This window comes from Neolamprologus brichardi, chromosome 2, assembly GCF_056152115.1.
Source record: "Neolamprologus brichardi isolate AB-2024 chromosome 2, ASM5615211v1, whole genome shotgun sequence".
NCBI classification, from domain to species: domain Eukaryota; kingdom Metazoa; phylum Chordata; class Actinopteri; order Cichliformes; family Cichlidae; genus Neolamprologus; species Neolamprologus brichardi.
The window spans coordinates 12187188-12206988 of record NC_142105.1 but is presented as its reverse complement, the minus strand read 5'-3'; the positions used below and the strand labels follow the sequence as shown (position 1 = coordinate 12206988).

General features: G+C 46.4%; 1 protein-coding gene across 1 annotated transcript in view; it reads right to left on the bottom strand.

Annotated features, from left to right (window-relative positions):
* htr4 (5-hydroxytryptamine receptor 4) overlaps positions 1–19801 on the bottom strand; it is a 106709-nt gene that overhangs the window by 49601 nt on the left and 37307 nt on the right. The window contains exon 3 of the mRNA XM_006797645.3: positions 19190–19390. Within this exon, the coding sequence (XP_006797708.2) occupies positions 19190–19390 (201 nt within the window). The remainder of the gene's footprint in view (positions 1–19189; positions 19391–19801) is intronic.

The window sequence follows — 19801 nt, the reverse complement described above, 5'->3', positions numbered from 1 at the left end:
ATAAAAGCCACCAATTAGCACTGACTTCAGCAATGAAACGGTTCCCATTACCTTCCCGTAATGTCTCTTTCCACTCTGTCTTTCTTTGAGCCTGTCTCTCATCATCATCCATCATCATCATCATCTCTGTACCTCTTCTCTCATCCCGCCCTCACGTCTGGCCTTTCTGCTTTTGTCCTCCATCTGTTCTGCTTTGATCCCACCCTTCGATCACAGTTTTATTGCCCCATTCTGCATCCCGAAGGCTCAGCTGAAGACCAGAGGAGCCATGCTGACACCATCACCGACCATCTGAGGCCTTTTCTTCACACTGTTCAGCCACTTGTCTCCCAGAGGCACAAACCCGGATCCTCTGCTGCATCTGCCAGTAACCCAACACTGCACACAGAGGGCTGGGCCTGTGGTGGGGTATTCCTTTAAATATGATTTAAAATCAATAATGATGATGATTCTGGCCTAACTCTAACCCTGCCCTATTAAACACATACTCCTCCCTGTGATGTTCAATCAAACTTCTGCCTCTTCACACACTTGAGGGAAGCTCCACGTCTCACTCTAAGCAACAGACTGGGAGAGACATAAAACCAAAGGAAGGAGAGGAAGCTATTAAAAAAGGAAGTAAAGATAAAAACAAAGGAGGAAGAGGAAAAGAGAAATGAGAAGGATGAGGATAAAGAGGCTGATTAATCCTTTTATCAAAGCTCTGATGACAGATGTGGTGTTCCTCATGGGAACAAAGCTTCCATATCTGCACTTTTATATGGTCACTGAGCTCAAGCCTGTTCCACCGTGACAGAAAACAGATAAAGTCAACCAACCAAAATGGACCTCCTGACCTCCTGCACACAAAGTGGTTCTGTGAGCCACCGTATGTTTGTTTCAGGTGTAAAACTTCTTCCTGTGCTGAAGCTGCAGAGTCTGCAGACTTGTGTGGATGGTTTGAAGGTAAAGACCCAGAAACAGGAACCCAAAAACACACAGTGAGGGTAAGTAGACACCCTCACGCACTGAGGAGTAATGAGGATTGACCACAGCTGGGAGGAAACAAGACAGAGGCGTACTCAATTATCAGAAATGCAAGTGAAACAGGAAGTGAACAATAAGAACTAAAGGGGGAAATGCAGACCACCAACAAATAGGAGAATGCTGTAAGTCCAAAAATAGAAGTCAGAATACGAGGAATACAGAACAGAAGACTCCCACGAGTTCTTCTACTTGATTTAAGCTGTTGCGTTAAAGGTGGTGTTTGATATTCAGGTTATAAAATAGCAGTTTAACCAATCAGTATACTGCAATAGTTTTTGCACATGCCCACAAGTTTTACAGGGTAAAGTAACATGTCAATCTTATTGTAACAGACGCCACATATTGCACACATTGACTTTTCAACACTTTCTTTTATTTCCGGTTGTCGTAACTTACACGCGACTGCAACTTTTCTGTTGCCAGCCAAACACACCAACAACAACGACGCCCCCAGGACCCGGTTCATTCTGCTTTTAAGCCGGTAAGTGTGATTGCTGATGCTGCTCAGGTGTGTCCGCCTCCCCCACAGCTGCACCACAGACCATGCCCTGCCACACTTATATATTTCAGCTCTGTAATATTCTTGATATTTAATTTGAAATATTTGTATATATATTAGAGCTCTTTGTTATACTTTGTAAATTTGTAATATAAGGTATTATTTAATTAGTTCAGCCTGTTACTATTTTTATTGTCTTTCCTCAGGGATTATTAAAGTGTGCTTAATCAGTGTGTGTGTGTGTGTATTTACTAGGGGTGCAACGATACACAAAATTCACGGTTTGGTTCGGTTCAGTTCGATACTTTGGTGTCACGGTTCGATATTTTTTCGATACAAAAAAAAATGTTTATGCCTTTTTAATTTGTCATTTATTAAAATTATAAATATATATTTTAACTCAAAAGTAGAGTTTTTAAATTTAATGTTGCTGAAACAACAAAGTAATAAAAAAATTAATCTATCTGATCGAGAAATCACTCATCTTTGGAAAAGAGAGTTTATTACAGAGAAATGGCTCTTTCCAAAATAAAAGCTATACTATACGCTTCTTCTGGGCTATATTCTCAGCAGCATATTAAACATATCAGGTCCCATAAGGAGAATCATGTGCTAACGGCTGTCTAAATGACTCGGGTAAAGTTTGTAGCATGCGTGCTTGTTGTTTTTGTCTGCTTCCACTTGTCTTTGCACTATATTCTTTGGCTCTCGGAGGAGGCGGACACACTTTTTCTCCTCTCCCTTATCTTCCCTGCTTATGTCCTTGTCTAGTCTCGTGTTTTTTTTGTATTTTCCCTGGAACACTCTCTCACAGTCTGTTCTCTAAAACCTAAAAGAGGAATTATGGATTGGATCAACTGGTCCCTAAATGCAATTGACACCCCTTTCTCAACGAGAAGTTTGGGCTTGGGTGAGCCTGAGTGCTGAAGATATCTACCTATTCGGAACCATGGTAACAGCGTTCTGACGGATCGGAGCTGGCTTGGCCCTGACTTATCGAAGAATTAAGAAAGCGGAACCGGCTGTTCAAACCCCCACAAGGCTGCCCGCTGGGATTGGAACGATGGGAGAGGTGTGAGTTTCTCAAAATGGGCTCATTGAGTCAGCACGGATAAGATCTTGGAGAGGCTACGGCTGCTGTGAATACTCAGAAGGGCTGGGAGGTTAGTTCCTTAATCTTAATTATGCAAATTCTAATGACCATTGATCAACAACCACTGACCAAAACCTACTGATCAAAGACCACTGATCAATGGCCATGAGTACCATTCACTTTTTGGAGATTTACTTCCCTGGATGATTGAGAATGCGTTTTAACCCACTTTGGCAAGGACGGCCTAAAGCTTGTACGTCAGTATAAGCAAACAGCACGTAAGATGGCAGACTATAGGAACCACCTGAGATTCAGCCTCAGATGCCAACAAAACCGGATTACTCCTAAAAGTCTGCAAATGAGCTCTTCAGTTAAAGGCTTCCGGGCAACAAAAATCCTCCAGAAGGCACAGCGTCAGTTGCTTAATGAATGGGTGAGGCAAACAAATTTTACCATCGACATGCTAAAATCTCAAGAGGAGCAGATCCGACAGAGACTGACTATGCTTTTAGATGAGAATACTCTTAAAAAGGTGTTTGACTTTACTGAGAAGGCTCGTCTAGCACAGCACAAGAAGTCTAAGACCAGGCAACAAAGGAAGTTTGACTTACTTGTTGTACGCCAGAAACCGCCGCAAAATACGGAGAGTGTCCTTCAGCGACCAGAAGAGACAAGGATGCGACACCGAGAATGTGGACAAGTGGGTGAAGAATTTGTCTGACAGACAGCTCACCCAAACAGAGAAAAACATCCTTGCTAAAGGGTTGAACATTAAGATTAAGGAACTGACCTCCCAGCCCATTGTTCCTTCAGTGGGCTGGTTTCAGTCATTATGCAAATGTACTGTTTATAAGATTGGGGAAACCTGCAGTCAGCTGAGACTGAAGAAGTCACTTGGATGAGTGACGAAACGTTTCTCCCACAAAACGCTATGTCCAGATGAACAGAATCAACTTTTTGGAGATTTACTTCCCTGGATGATTGAGAATGCATCAAGACGTCTTGTTCTCCTCTTCCTTGAGTTCCCGTTGTTCCCTAGTCAGTCTCTCTGTGCCAGTCACTCATGTCTCCATGCCTGTTCACCTCTGTTTCTGTGCCAAGCCCATGTGTCTTAGTCCCGGTGTTTATATTAGTTACTTCCTGTTTTGTTTTGATAGTCCCTCACCTCATGTGCATTATTTTCAGTTTTGCTTCCTCTGTCTTGTTGTCCCTGGTTTGTTCCTGCCTTGTTTCCTGCCTTGCTGTGCATTTACTGTGTCTGTCTCCCTCTTGTCTTTGTCACGCCATCCCTCACACCTTTCTAGCTGAGCTCCCAGCTCTGAGGTCCCACTGGATGTGTTTTCACTTGTTTAGTGTTTAGAGGGCATATCTGCTCCACTCCTGAGTTCTGCATTTGGGTCCGGCAGCTGCTCAGATAGTTTGACTTCAGCACTCTGGGTTTAAGAACAAAGTTCACCCTCAGCATTTGTCAACCTTGTTTCAAGCAACAAACACACAGAAAACTTTTCTCTATGATGGTGGAATCAAAGCTTTCATTGATCAGGTCAGCAAACATGTACGACTTCTACTTGACTCCACAGCGTGTGATGACACAATCTTGTGCTCTCACATTTTGACACACACAGGCTTGTTCTGCTTATACCAGACAGCTGTTCCAGCTGTGACAGAGACAAGAACATGCTGTATGTAGATGTTTGCACACAGCATAAACTTTTATATTTCAAATATTCATGTACTGTCACTGAGTGTTTCTGTGGTGTGCACAGTGCGGTGTGGGTCACAGACTTCGCCATCACTCAGTTTTGGCTGGAGCTCAGGTTTGTGCTCAGCTGCTGTATGTCGATGCTGTATTGCTCCAAAGCAAGAAAAGCATGATAAAAAAGCAAATATTGCAGCTTCTAGAAATAATCAGTGCCCGGCCTGACTGTGGTCTGTCCGCTGAACTCCAAACTTGGTATTTCTGTGACCTTTGTGTGTCCTCATAAGTCTGACTGAGGCTGCTCTGCTGCTGTATCACAGCTGTATTCTGTGGATATTTTATTTCTGCCTCCTCTGCTGTGATCCTCCCTCATTACCTACTTGCGGCGACTGGCATTTCACAGCCATCGGTAATTTGGAGTGAGAGTGTGGTCTGCATGTGCAGTGGCATTAAAAAAGGTCAATAGGGCCTTTTCTATCTGAATCCCTAAAATAGTCATGGAGAAAGGTTGCAGATTGATTATTTAAGTGTGGCTGTGGAGGTCTGAGTGACACAGCTCCCCGGTGTGTCCAGCTCCACTGTCAATCCCGGTATTGTATGAAAGCTGAAATACACACAAAGAGCCAACAGTGGGCACAAAAGCACAAAGACACACAGTGCAGTTAAATGTCGTGACCGCGGGCCTCCAATTCACTCCCCCTGTTTATTTTCTACATCTTAATTCATAATTTATTTGAGAATATCAGAGCTGATTTCTGGAAACAAGCAAACCCACATGCCGCCAAATGTTCCTTCACATGCGTATCTTCTCGGATGGAAATGTAATAATAGGAAAACAGCTTTAAGACAATTTCCTGCTACTCCGAAGAAAAAAAAAGTATGATGCTTTGCTTTAAGACCTCGCTATAGATTTCCTCTCCATGGCCCACAGCAACCTGATAAACCTCATTCTGCTGTGCAGACAAAAATAAAATGACTGTAAAATTCAGCACAAATGAAATCATCTAAAAACACAAGAATAACTTAAGTCCATAGAAATTAGTATTAATTTCTATGGACTGACTCCACCAGGGAGTCTCCATGAATAACACATTTCACATGAATCATCCATCCATCCATCCATCTTCATCCGCTTTATCCGGGGCCGGGTCGCGGGGGCAGCAGCCTAAGCAAAGAGGCCCAGACCTCCCTCTCCCCAGCCACCTCCTCCAGCTCATCCGGGGGAACACCAAGGCGTTCCCAGGCCAGCCGAGAGATATAATCTCTCCAGCGTGTCCTGGGTCTGCCCCGGGGCCTCCTCCCGGTGGGACATGCCTGGAACACCTAACCCAGGAGGCGCCCAGGGGGCATCCTTGTCAGATGCCCAAACCACCTCAGCTGGCTCCTTTCGATGTGGAGCAGCAGCGGCTCTACTCTGAGCCCCTCCCGGATAGCCGAACTTCTCACCCTATCTCTAAGGGAGATGCCAGCCACCCTTCGGAGGAAGCTCATTTCCGCCGCTTGTATCCGCGATCTCGTCCTTTCGGTCACTACCCACAGCTCGTGGCCATAGGTGAGGGTAGGGGCGTAGATCGACCGGTAAATTGAGAGCTTCGTTTTTACACTCAGCTCCCTCTTCACCACGACGGACCGGTGCAGCGTCTGCATTACTGCAGCCGCAGCCCCAATCCGTCTGTCGATCTCCGGCTCCCTTCTCCCATCACTCGCGAACAAGACCCCGAGATACTTGAACTCCTCCACTTGGGGCAGGACCTCATCCCCGACCCGGAGTGGGCACTCCACCCTTTTCCGGCTGAGAACCATGGCCTCAGATTTGGAGGTGCTGATCCTCATTCCCGCTGCTTCACACTCGGCTGCGAACCGCTCCAGTGCGAGCTGGAGGCCCTCACCCGATGAAGCCAACAGAACCACATCATCCGCAAAGATCAGAGATGAGATCCTGAGGCCACCAAAGCGAAAGCCCTCCGCCACTTGGCTGCGCCTAGAAATCCTGTCCATAAAAATTATGAACAGAACCGGTGACAAAGGGCAGCCCTGGCGGAGCCCATCACCCACCGGGAACGAGTCCGACTTATTGCCGGCAATGCGAACCAAGCTCTTGCAACGGTTGTATAGGGATCGAATGGCCCGTAGCAATGGGCCAGACACCCCATACTCCCGCAACACCTCCCACAGGACACCCCGAGGGACACGGTCGAATGCCTTCTCCAAGTCCACAAAACACATGTAGACTGGTTGGGCAAACTCCCATGCACCCTCAAGTATCCTCGAGAGGATGAAGAGCTGGTCCAGTGTTCCGCGACCAGGACGAAAACCGCATTGTTCCTCCTGCATCAGAGGTTCGACTAGCGGACGAACTCTCCTTTCCAGCACCCTGGCATAGACTTTCCCGGGGAGGCTGAGGAGTGTGATCCCCCTGTAGTTGGAACACACCCTCCGGTCCCCCTTCTTAAAGATGGGGACCACCACCCCGGTCTGCCAATCCACGGGTACTGCCCCTGATCTCCACGCAACATTGCAGAGGCGTGTCAGCCAGGACAGCCCTACAACGTCCAGAGCCTTCAGGAACTCGGGGCGGACCTCATCAACACCAGGGGCTCTGCCACCAAGGAGTTGTTTAACTGCCTCAGTGACCTCGCCCCCAGAAATTGGCGGGTCAATCCCCTCATCCCCAGACTCTGCTTCCTCCTCGGAAGACGCGTCAGTGGGATTAAGGAGGTCCTCGAAGTATTCCTTCCACCGCCTGACAATTTTCTCAGTCGACGTCAGCAGCGCTCCGCCAGCACTATACACAGTGCAGGTAGAGCACCGCTTTCCCCTCCTGAGACGCCTGACGGTTTGCCAGAACCTCTTCGAGGCAGTCCGAAAGTCTTTTTCCATGGCCTCTCCGAACTCCTCCCACACCCGAGTTTTTGCTTCAGCCACTGCCCGAGCCGCATTCCGCTTGGCCTGTCGATACCTGTCGGCTGCCTCCGGAGTCCCACAGGCTAACCAAGCCCGATACGACTCCTTCTTCAGCCTGGTGGCTCCCTTCACCTCTGGTGTCCACCATTTGGTTCGGGAATTACCACCACGGCAGGCACCAACCACCTTGCGGCCGCAGCTCAATGCAGCAGCTTCGGCAATGGAGGCGCTGAACATGGTCCATTCGGACTCGATGTCCCCCGCCTCCCTCGGAATGCTGTTGAAGCTCTGCCGGAGGTGTGAGTTGAAGATCTCGCGGACTGGGGCCTCTGCTAGTCGTTCCCAGCACACCCTCACTACGCGTTTAGGTGCACCAGGTCTGTCCAGCGTCCTCCCCCGCCACCTGATCCAACTCACCACCAGGTGGTGATCAGTTGACAGCTCAGCTCCTCTCTTTACCCGAGTGTCCAGAACATATGGTCGCAGGTCTGGTGATACGATTACAAAATCGATCATCGACCTACGGCCTAGAGCGTCCTGGTGCCACGTGCACTTATGGACACTCTTATGTTCGAACAAGGTGTTCGTTATGGCCAAACTGTGATTAGCACAGAAGTCCAATAACAAAGCACCGCTCGGGTTCAGATCAGGGAGGCCGTTCCTCCCAATCACGCCCCTCCAGGTCTCGCTGTCGTTACCCACGTGAGCATTGAAGTCTCCCAGCAGGACAACAGAGTCTCCAGGTGGAGCACCTTCCAGCACCCCCCCCCAGGGACTCTAAGAAGGCTGGGTACTCCGAACTGCCACTCGGCGCATAAGCGCAGATGACAGTCAGGACCCGTCCCCCGACCCTAAGGCGCAGGGAACAAACCCTCTCGTCCACCGGGAAAAACCCCAACGTACCGGCAGCAAGCCGAGGGGATATTAGAATACCCACCCCAGCCCGCCGCCTCTCACCAGGGGCAACTCCAGACTGAGACAGAGTCCAGCCCCTCTCCAGGAGACTGGTTCCAGAGCCCAAGCCGTGCGTAGAGGTGAGCCCGACTATATCTAGCCGGTACCTCTCAACCTCACGCACTAACTCAGGCTCCTTCCCCACCAGAGAGGTGACATTCCATGTCCCTATTGCCAGTCTTGGCAGCCGGGGGTCAGTCCGCCAGGGCCTCCGCTCCTGGCCGCCACCCGGCACACAATGCACCCGACCCCTATGGCGCCTCCTGCGGGTGGTGGGCCTGCGGGAGGATGGGCCCATGTCGCCTCTTCGGGCTGTGCCCGGCCGGGCCCCATGGACTAAGGCCCGGCCACCAGACGCTCGCCCTCGGGCACCCTCCCCGGGCCTGGCTCCAGGGCGGGGCCCCGATAACCCTATCCCGGGCAGGGTAAACTGTTCCCTCTGTGTTTTTTTCATTGGGGTCTTCTGAATCGCTCTTTGTCTGGTCCCTCACCCAGGACCAATTTGCCATGGGAGACCCTACCAGGGGGCAAAAGCCCCCAGACAACATAGCCCCTGGGATCCCTGGGACACACAAACCCCTCCACCACGATAAGGTTGCAATTCACGGAGGAGTCACATGAATCAATGTAGATAAATATATAATAACAGTCCTGGATGTCATGGATGATTACAGCAGGCTCTTTATTTATGAACTCTGTTTCAGCTTTCAGACCAGCTGCTTTTATTGCCTCTCACTGAGGCTTTGATGGTCATTGGGCTGGATGATCTCTGAACACTGTGTTACTTTCATGAGTTATGTGACTGACAGAGCTGGGGGTGTAATCACATTACATTTTCCAGTGATGAATTCAGAAACCACACTACAGTTACAATTATGTTGTTACTCACATTACAAAGGTTCTTCAATTACGTGTAGCTGCTGCAATCAGCTGATTTCAGCTCACAATTGACAGCGCTGAGGTTACATTTTTTTATAGCATTAAGGACAAATTTGAGATGTGAAGTGCGAACTTTGTCCAGGACAGAAACATCTGTGCTGACCGCATGGTAATGCTAAGCTAACCAAGAACCCCGAGTGTATGCAGACCCCCGCCCAGCAGCCAGAGGCTGAATTTCAGCAGGTAACAGAGGCAGAGCTGAACAGTCAGCCTCATTTCTACCTGTGCAGGTTTCTACAGCAGAATCTACGGAGCCCCGCAAGGGACATGAGGGAAAAAAAAAATTACGATGAACTTTTGAGAGATCTCGCAAAACAAACTCGGGATCTTGCAAAACAAACTTGGGATCTCGCAAAAGTTTTGCGAGATTTCACAAAACAAACTCGGGAAAAAAGTTGAATTCCAACAATGGCGGCAGCTACTTAGTTGTAATATTACTCTTTCTGGGTCACAAAATAAACTTTTAAGATATTTTGACGCGTGAATGTAGTTGTGTAAACGTCAAATATCTGCTCGGTTTACAAGACATTACATATTTGCAAAAGTGCTCCGACGTTTTCGGAGATCTACTACTACAGCTGGGAGGAACACCACTCTCCCGGCATATCGTGCCTCGACCTCCCGGTCGGCTTCGAGCTGGCGGCCTCCGAAGAATGCGGCTAAAACTTTTGCGAGATCTCGCAAAAGTCCGTCTTAATTTTTTTTCTCCCATGTCCCTTGCGGGGCTCCGTAAGAATCACCATGACGACCTCTCTAAAGTCTTTTTGGATGATTTCCTCTTTGCTTTTAGTTCATAGGGATAATCAGGTAGTATCAAAAAAAGTAATGTAAGAAATTACTTTCTCTTTGATTACTTAAGTACTATACTACATTGCTTTTACGTAAAAGTAAATTGTGTGTAATAGATTACTTTTAGATTGGTCATGAACATGACCAACTTGCTTTCAGACTGGATCATTCACAAACCGCTGACAGCAAAACTTTACAGTAATATTATAAGACTGAGATCTGTTTAATGTGTTAATGTGATGACATCTTTGATCAGATTCTGTGAAAGCAGAATTTATGATGATAGAGACCGTTCTCTATCCTGTTCTTTAAAATGATTTGATTCAGCTCTGAGTGTTTTTGTGCCTTTTACTCATAGCATCGTCCTCGAGGTGTTTCTGCTATTTTTAGTCTTCATTCACTTCTTTTCAGCTCAGCAGATGAATAAGAAGCTTTCTTGTGCAGCTGCTCTCTTCTTTTCTTCTCCAGCTCCCTTCAAATATATATTTTTGTAAAATTAGCGAAACACTTGATGTCTGATATTATTTTTGTTGCACCTCTCCAACCCGCGCACACACAGCTTCTGTTTGAATTTGAGTATTTTCAGAATCTCAGCTTTATTTGGTTCTTCCAGCAGCCACAGTGACCTCTGACCTGTTTCAGGCTGAGGGAAGAATCCAGCTGCTGTTCAAATGTCCCCGTTCACTCAACATGTTTGGACAAGTTAAGCTCATATATAAATGACTGGATAATGGCTGAATTCCATTTCGCTTGGATCCGGGTGACTCCGGTCAGGCTGTCATGGATTACTGCCACAGCAGTGAACAGTGGGCAACTCTAGTTTTATTCCAGCTTCTCTGTAATCCATGTTATTAGCCACACCTGTGCTTTTCTTTCTGGTGGCCTTCTGGCAGCAGTACTGCTGGAAACAGGTGCTGTGTCTCATTTCAAGCACTTCCACATACGCACTTCCTGCGTATAAAGACGGGTGTAGTCGTCTGTCAGTTAGCGCTTTACCCCACACTGGGAGTTTTCTGGAAGGATCTTGTTTGTGCAGAGGATGGAGTGATACAGTGATCAGACACTAGCTTGGATAGCAAGCTGGAACCATAGACTGTACTGCTAAGCAAAGTCATGGATATCTCCCAGTTTATTCAAACAAAATCCCACAACCGGAGCACAGACTTCTTGGACGGTCTGTTAGTACAGTGACCTCACAGCAGCCCCGTTATTGTTCACATGATGTCATTAAAATATTCCGAAGGGCTCCAACAGCACAAACACGGTCCAGAGGTCCAGCTCAGGACGAGCTCTGAGAGAGTCTGAATAAAATCATCAAGGACGGCTGAGATGTGTGCAGGACCAGAAGGACCAGCCTTCAACAAACAGCTGCTGCATATTCGTCCACAGCGGACTAATGACCCTGAAGGCTCGAGGACTTTGGATGGGCCTAATTATACACTGGCTGGGATATGAAGCTCTCTGCCTCCCTCCACATTTAGTGTGAGACTGTGGCAAAGATGACGGGTCCAATGGTGTGATTTGAGAGCCAACTTTACTCACACAGTGCGACTACAGCTCTCAGCTGCAGGCCGCACATACTCCTTGCCACCACACACCCCAACAACCCTGAATCCCCGTGGTTTAACTCGGTGGGCGTGATTGCGGATGACCACGCCGACCATGCCACACCACAGAGACATCCTCGTAGCTCATAGCTGTTATGTTAAAATAGTGATTTCTGATGTGATGATATAACGATTTATAATCAGACTCAATGCTTAAATGTTTAAATGCTTAAACAGTGAACTGTGCACATTAACCTTGTAATTCTGTGAATAACAGTTCAGGATTCGGTTTGTGTCTGTAACATCTAATGAATAGTCATTCCAGCCAATAAAAGTGATCCTTGGGGCCTGTATCCTCGCCACTAAAGCAATAACCCAACATCACGGCTAGAGCTTACATCATTAAGAGGAGAGGAAGCAGGGCAGGCGCTCAGATGAAGGCAGCTAGGAGCTGACCGTGCCTCCTCATCGCTGGATTCAACTCTCAGCTTATTTAGACCCTACAGATGGAGAGCCAGTCCAGATGGCCTGTACAGGTGTGCCTGGAATCTAAAGGGGGTTATGTACAATGAGCCTGATTATCTGTGAGGTCAAGAAGCTTGTGCAGCTTCTACATGGCTGACGGTCATGTCTGGACAAATGAACGATAATGAGTGAGCAACCCAGAACAAGAAATACCTATAGCAAAGCAGAAAAAAATAACAAGACGTGTGTTTCTATGAAGGTTTGGCCGAGTCGCCCCATAAAAACGATCCGCTGGAGGCAAACATACAGTCTGCCTGTCTGTGTGTCATAAACACGTGAAAAATTAAATGTTAATAATTTTAAAGCTGAAAGGAGAAATGAAAAGTAATTTTTTCACAGATGGAAGATAAAACATCTCTGCATCTTTCATCTTCATTATATTTTCTACGTACTGAATGTAGTAAAAAACAAAGGGGAAAAATGATACGTTAAGATGGACACATTTGCGCTTCTTTCATGGACATTCTGTTGTGTTCCTGCTGTGTTCATGCTTCCTTCCACACATGCAGTCAGCAGACGCTTCTATCACAGATTTATAATTCATAACTTCTCTGGTCTGACATCTATGGTGCCGGTCTTTTTGGGTGCAACAGAAGATCTTCCCTCTCTGTAGTGGTTTTCCGTCTGCTGCTAGCTCACTTCTCCCTGCACGCTTTGAGATGTGATGGTTGTTTGAGCTGCAGGAGCACAGGTCAAAGTTCTTCCTATGAAATCCAACTCGCTCCACAGGTTTCTGCACAGTGGAACATGCTTTTGTCTCTGTACAGCATCTCAGCGAGCCGTGGGAGCGATTCAGGTTACAAGTTTCTGTTCAGCATTCTTTTATTGAAAGCAGAGCCAGAACCAAAGCACCCCTCCCCCCTGCAGAACAAGAGCCCCCCCCTGCAGAACCAGAGCCCCCAGTCCTGTGAAAAACTATGTCCATCGCTGCGCTGCCATGGGAATTAGGAGGGAAAAGAGCAGCTGCTAATAAAAGTTAGCTGATCATCAGCAGTGAACACGTCTATAAAAGCTGAGGTTAGGTATCGTGGACGTCGCAACACATTCAGCCCATCCTCAGACAGTGCAAAGACAAAAACCCAGGAGCACAATCTGTAGCTGTCAGTTAGCAGGTTAAAGTTCATGACAGCACAGCAGGACAAAAGATCCAAACTCAGCAGCACATCTCCACCAGAACAGCTGAAAGAGGAAAGAACGGAGCTGCTGCAGTGGTCCAAAGTCCAGTCCTGAAGCTACGCTGTGAAGAGGAGCGGACCAAAACTCCTGCACAGTGATGAGAGAGACTGATGACGTCTTGTAGGAACCATCACTGTGAGTTACTGCGGCTGAAGGAGGACCTACAGCTGTTGGATCACAGGCTTTTTCCATTTTCTGATTTCTCCTGTAACGAACCACCTCTGCTGTTTCTACAGAGCAGCGCACTGGCTCTCATTAGCGTTCCCAGAACATCAAATACTGAAGTTTAGTCAGGAAACTCTGCCCGAGTTTCGCCCACCTCCCCCCCTGGGTGATCACATACTGAGGATAGTTCACAGTGATTAATGCAACTTAAGCCAAAGCGACTGAAAACCAAAAGCAAGCCTCCAGGTTAACTTTTATGCATTTCCAAAAAAGGCTAACCCTCAGAGTCCAGAACAACATGTGACACCCTGAGACCAGAGAGCATTGGCGTGCTTTGCCCAAACTTGGACCTACTGGACAGGATTACTGCTTTTATAAGGACCTGCAGACTGTGCTGAGCTCAGCTGTACTTTACAACACTCTCTATCAGGTGTATATATTCATGCTAACTATAAATAAGGACCCTCTGGTTCAGCTCCACAGTTTCTCCTTCAGTTTCTGTGCCATGGTTATTCTACACATTCACATTGTCTCTGTCGATAAATGTTTTTCTGACACACGTGATTTCTACCTCGAAAGGAGTGTGCCTCTGAGACAGTGGGGCACAGCTGCCCCGTCAGTTAATGGAGAGGTTTTTTGGTCGGGGCTAAAGTGTGCTAGCAGACGCTACGTTACATGTTTTACAGAGGAAAACTTCATATGAAGTAAAACTGCATATGAAGAATTTCTGCTTTCTAGTTGTTGTAACGGAACAAGTGCTCACATTTGTTTCTGCTGTCCTCTGTCCATGTGTCTGTTTGTGGGATGTTACCTACACAGTATCAGAGGAACATTTAATCTGGGCACCATATGGAGCTCCAGCCTCTCTCTGCCTGACGGATAGAAAACTGCTGCACTTTCACACGGTGACATCCGTCAAGTTTTCAGCGCAACAAGCAGACACACGACAACCTGTGATTATTGCTCTACGGTTTACAAACTGCTCTGAAGCAGCTGCTGCCTCTTCTTACAGTAATGACATGTTATTAAAGCTCACCAGCCTTTCTCATTAATTATCACATTACCTGTAACTCTTAATCAAAATGTATGGTATGTTTTCACACGTGTGGACGGTTCTCTCACGTATGCGATTTGTAGCGTGTGCACTTCAGTGGGGTGGCTGTAACTCAGGAGGTAGAGCAGGTCACCTACTGATCGGAAGGTTGGGGGTTCGATCCCTGGCTCCTCCAGTCTGCATGTCAAGTATCCTTGGGCAAGATACTAACCCCAACTTGCTCTCCGATGCATCCATCGTAGTATGAATGTGTGTGAATGTACTTAGAAAGTACATAGATAAAGTGTATAGATAAAGTGCTTGTGAGATTGGGTGAATGAGGCATGTTGTATAGAGCTGCTGAGACAAAGCACAGTTAATCTTGTATATAATGTTGTATAGAGCGCTTTGAGTACTCCGGGAGAGTAGAAAAGCGCTATATAAGAATCAGTCCATTTACCATCTAGCTACTGTTAGGAAAGCACAGACTCGGCTGGCCGAACGCGTGCGGAACAGCAGGAACTTTATAATCGAGAAGCCGAACAGAATGATGCACGAGAACACGCCTCTCTGTGGCTGTGTCCCAATTCAGGGTCTGCACGCTTGAAGTATGCGAAGTGTACTTCAAATGCGCCGTCGATTTCCCCAAATATCAAGCGTGGTCCGGTGCACGCTTCGTGGTCCCATATATCCCACAATTCATAGCGCGGCGGTGGGTGTGGATAATTTTGCTGCAAAATACGGCAGAAGGGAGCGGCCAAACAGTGAACTGTCAAAAGTAAGTACTGAATATGACGTCACTTATTCATGTGCGAATATTTAATAACGAAGAACATTAAAACATTGCCGACATGTGGCCAACAGCAAAGTTATGTGACATTAGTGATGTTTGTGCTTTCAGCGTTAATGTGGTTTTACAGCCTCTACATATATATATATACATACATATATATATATATATATATATATATATATATATATATATATATCAGGGGTGCAACGATACTCGTATCGATATTGAACCGTTCGATACAGTGCTTTCGGTTCGGTACGCATATGTATCGAACAATACAAAATTTTTAATTTATTTTATCAACTTTCCTTCTGACGGTGCTGTCTGTGTTGAGCGCTCAGTGGATCTGCGCTCGACAGTGCAGCCTAGGCGGAGTAGTCGAACGCAGATTCACTGAGCGCAGGGCAAGCTAGCGAGACAGAAGTTAAGCTCTCCTTGCAACATGGCAAATTGAACCTCCCCTACCCTCATTCAGATCTGGCGTTTGGAACTATTTTGGTTTTCATGTGACGTATGACCCTGAAGGTAAGCGCGTCATGGACTAAAGTAAAACAGTATGTAGTGTGTCAGCGCAGTTAGCTTGTTAACGTGTTGGCCGTCCAGCCCCACGCACGGGGCGATCCGCGGTAGCTCGTTAACAGAGATTTGTCTGTTGTGGTGTTAACGTCATTTCAACGAGATTTACGCTGACAGCACTAGTGGGAACACAACGAATATGACTGCACATTTACGCCGACATCATCCTAGTGCAAAGACAAGTGGAAGCAGACAAAAACAACAAGCACGCATGCTACAATCTTTACCCGAGTCATTTAGACAGCCGTTAGCACATGATTCTCCTTATGGGGACCTGATATGTTTAATATGCTGCCGAGAATATAGCCCAGAAGAAGCGTATAGTATAGCTTTTATTTTGGAAAGAACCATTTCTCTGTAATAAACTTTCTTTTCCAAAGATGAGTGATTCCTCAATCAGATACAGGGCTCGCAAAATCGCTAGCCCGACGTCCCGGGGATGGCGATTTTTCCAGTCGGGCTACCAAAATCTATCTCTGCCCTGCCCGTCGGCCTATCATAGGAAGGAAAAATATATGTCAATGCTTTTGCATTCTTTTGGAAATGTAGCTGGGTAATTATGTCATTGGCATCGGTGAACCACTGTCAATATGTGACATATTGAAATCACGTTTGAATTTGCAATCGCGCGAACTGTGTATAGAGAGTGACAGCATTGATTGGTGAGTGATGATAATTTGCGCACCAATTCCTCTGACATCGTCTTATCAATCGTTAGTTTACTATGCAAACATGACAAGTGAAATCTCCCGCAGCTTAAACATGTGAGAGGTTGATCGCGCAGAGAATCGCTGAGCGTTATGTGAGTGCCTGTGTAAAAGCAGCAGGATATATATTTTAGTTCTGCTGAGCCAAATAAGACAGGTCAGGGTGAAGAAGTGACAGCCAAAGAAAAGCTTACCACAAAATGGAAAAGTTATGACAAATCAGAGTATAAGGCAAAAAGAAAGTGCAGCTTTATGGTTTCATGGACAAAATAATTTCTGTGGCTGCAATATGATGAGCTAAATAACCAGGGGTGCACATAAGTGTTCCACAGGTGCGCATTCGCTGTCAAAATAAAAAATGCGCACAAGATAAGAAGTTGCAACGCGTGTTTGCGTACATAAGATTTTCTGGGGGAGGACAGACATTTGTTTAGAACTCTTAAAGATGGCGAAGAAGCAAGCTCCTTTAAGCAATTACTTTGGTGTTCCTCCACCTCCAAAGAAATGTCAGAACGAGTCCGAACCACAAAAGAAGCACGTATTCTCGGAAAAGTGGTTGCAGGAGGTGAGCTGGCTTCAAACAAATGACGAACGCACAGAGATGTGGTGCAGAATGTGACGTGAAAATTTAACAAATGACAAATTAAAAAGGCATGAACTTTTTTTTGTATCAAAAAAATATCGAACCGTGACACAAAAGTATCGAACCGAACCGAACCGAACCGTGAATTTTGTGTATCGTTGCACCCCTAATATATATATATATTATATATCATAATAATCTGACAATACTATAATATTGGTCATATTATATTTACATTACCACAGTGAGATGACTTTAGTCTCATGAACAACATCAGCTAATTGTTATTTACTAACTAATCTTGAAATGACTGTTCAGTACAGAAATGAAGCCCAACTATCATGTTTTACAGTCCTGTGGTCTCAGCCTCAGATACTCAACTAATCAAAGTGATGTCATGACAAAAATGAATGACCAACAAAACATTTTTTCTCCTTCATTTCTGTCACACAAAGCTGTATGTAACGTTTCTCGCGGTTAGTATCATGGTTGCTAGGCAACCTGAACAGCGCGACGAAGGCTAGACCGTCCCATTTCACAAGCCTCTCACTTCCGCACTTCTCGTACTTATAGGACGCATCGTACGTAGTACGCTTAGTGCACGTACTTCAAGCGTGCAGACCCTGAATTGGGACACAGCCTGTCACTCACATGAAAACCAGGAAGTGTGTGTGCAGCTAATTAGCAGGTAGGGGAGGAAAATGCAGCACACAGTAGATTTGATCATTCACAAGGGACAGGGCACTCGGGGGTAACGAGGGGCGATTGCCTTGCTATGAATTGGTGATTGAAGCTGTGCCAGGATGCAGAGACAGCTGTACATACACAGGAATACAAAACTCCTGAAGCCAGATAATTTAATAAAGAAACCATTTCCTCCTTTGCTGTTTGTGGCTCTGCATTAAAAATACATGCACATGTGAGAGTTGGAGCTCACTGTTGTGAAACAGATAAATAACAGTCAGAGTCATTAAACATTTATTCTGCATTCAGCCTGCAGGCCTCAGACAGGTCACAGAGTCCTGCCTGTTTTCTGATTACGGACACATCATTAGTGAATGATGCACAGCACAGCGCTCGTCAGCATCCAGCACCAGCCCGCAGGGCCACACAGCAACTTGTAATGAGGATTGTTCCACGTGAAATCATCCAAATCCAAACAGTCCAGCCTCGGCCCGCTCACAACCAGCTGAATCTTTGTACAATAACCTAATGAAGACGTGCAAAATGTTCCCTTCATACTGTGAATATTTTCACAGGAGTGGGTCGCAGTTCAAGTTACTTTACCAACTTTATCATGTACGACATTTTCAGAGCTGAAAAACACATTTAGGCTGTGTTTGCCACTGAAACCGGTTTTATATCTTTTCCCAGAGTCAGTGTGAAGATTAACTGTGCTTTGTCTCAGCAGCTCTGCTTTCACCCACATCTCACTGCTTAGCTGTGATTGCTACAGACTCATTTCAACAGTGCTGCTGCTCACACTTGTACACAGATAGCATGCACCGACTAATCTGATTACTTTCAAACGTCATTAGATTACATCAAAGTTCGAGTGAAGCCAAATACATGTTCCACAAACTCTGACTTTCAGAGCTCCTTCAGGTGGAGGAGGCTGTGCAGCTTAATTTGTTCCCTCAGGATCACTTTGGTGGGATTTAAAACCGTGTTTGAAAAGTCAGGAAGAAATGCTGATGTTCACTCCAGCTGTCTGCAAAAACCTAAACAACATGATACAAGCAACATTAATAAAAGACAAGAAAACACAAGCTAGGAATATTTAACTTAAAGGTTAAAACGTGTCTTCACCCTGAAATTAAAGAAGAGCTGCTTTTGTCTGCGAAAGCAGAGAAAAACCCTCAAAAAATTTCTCTCTCTTTCGCACATGCGCACACACTCACACACACACACACACACACACCTCAGTCTCCTGCAGGATGATGAATAATTAAGAACAGAAAACGAGCCCCTCCATCAGAGGTGTGGGAATTGATAGACTCGAGCCAGCCAATCAAAGCCAATGGTTTGATGTGGCCTGCAGCCAATCGTTATATTCAGTATATGTGCACACATGCACGAGAGACCCCGACCAATGAGAATGAGAGCGGTGCAGGTTAAGTGGTAGATTCCAGCAGATCAGACACGCACACACACAGAGGACAGACAGTCAGACGGTCTCACCTGTCCAGGGCGATGCAGCACAGGTGTAGTATCGACGCGGTGGTGAGCAGAACGTCCAGAGAAGTCCTCACCAAACAGAAGGTCTCGCCGTAGATCCAGTGCTGGTGGACCAGCTCAATGGCGCCGAACGGCATCACCAGCACCGACACGAGCAAGTCGGCAAACGCCAGCGACACGATGAAGTAGTTGGTCTTGATTTTCCTGAAGAAAGAGAGGCGGGATCAGTTAGTTCATCATAAATGCAAACATTAGGAGGATGTCCATGCGTTGTCAGAGTTGCACGCACTGACTGAGAGCACTTACTCTCTGACTGAGGTCATAACCATTGGAGCCTGTCAGGTTTAAGAACGTGAAGTATGTATTTTAGAGAGCACAGTGCTTCCATCCCGAGCTGGAAGCAGCATTTTACCCAGCGACCACCGGTCCCTGTAGTCAGGGTCCACACCCCACACCCCCCCCCCCCCCCCCAATCCTTTGTTGCGTCCCTTTGACTGAGTTTGCATCATGCCTGTGTGCTTTTCACACAGTGGTGCACGATCAGCTGCTCCTGCTGTAAATGTAAGAAACAGAAGCAAAGGGAACGACAATCTTTACACACACTGAAAAGGAACG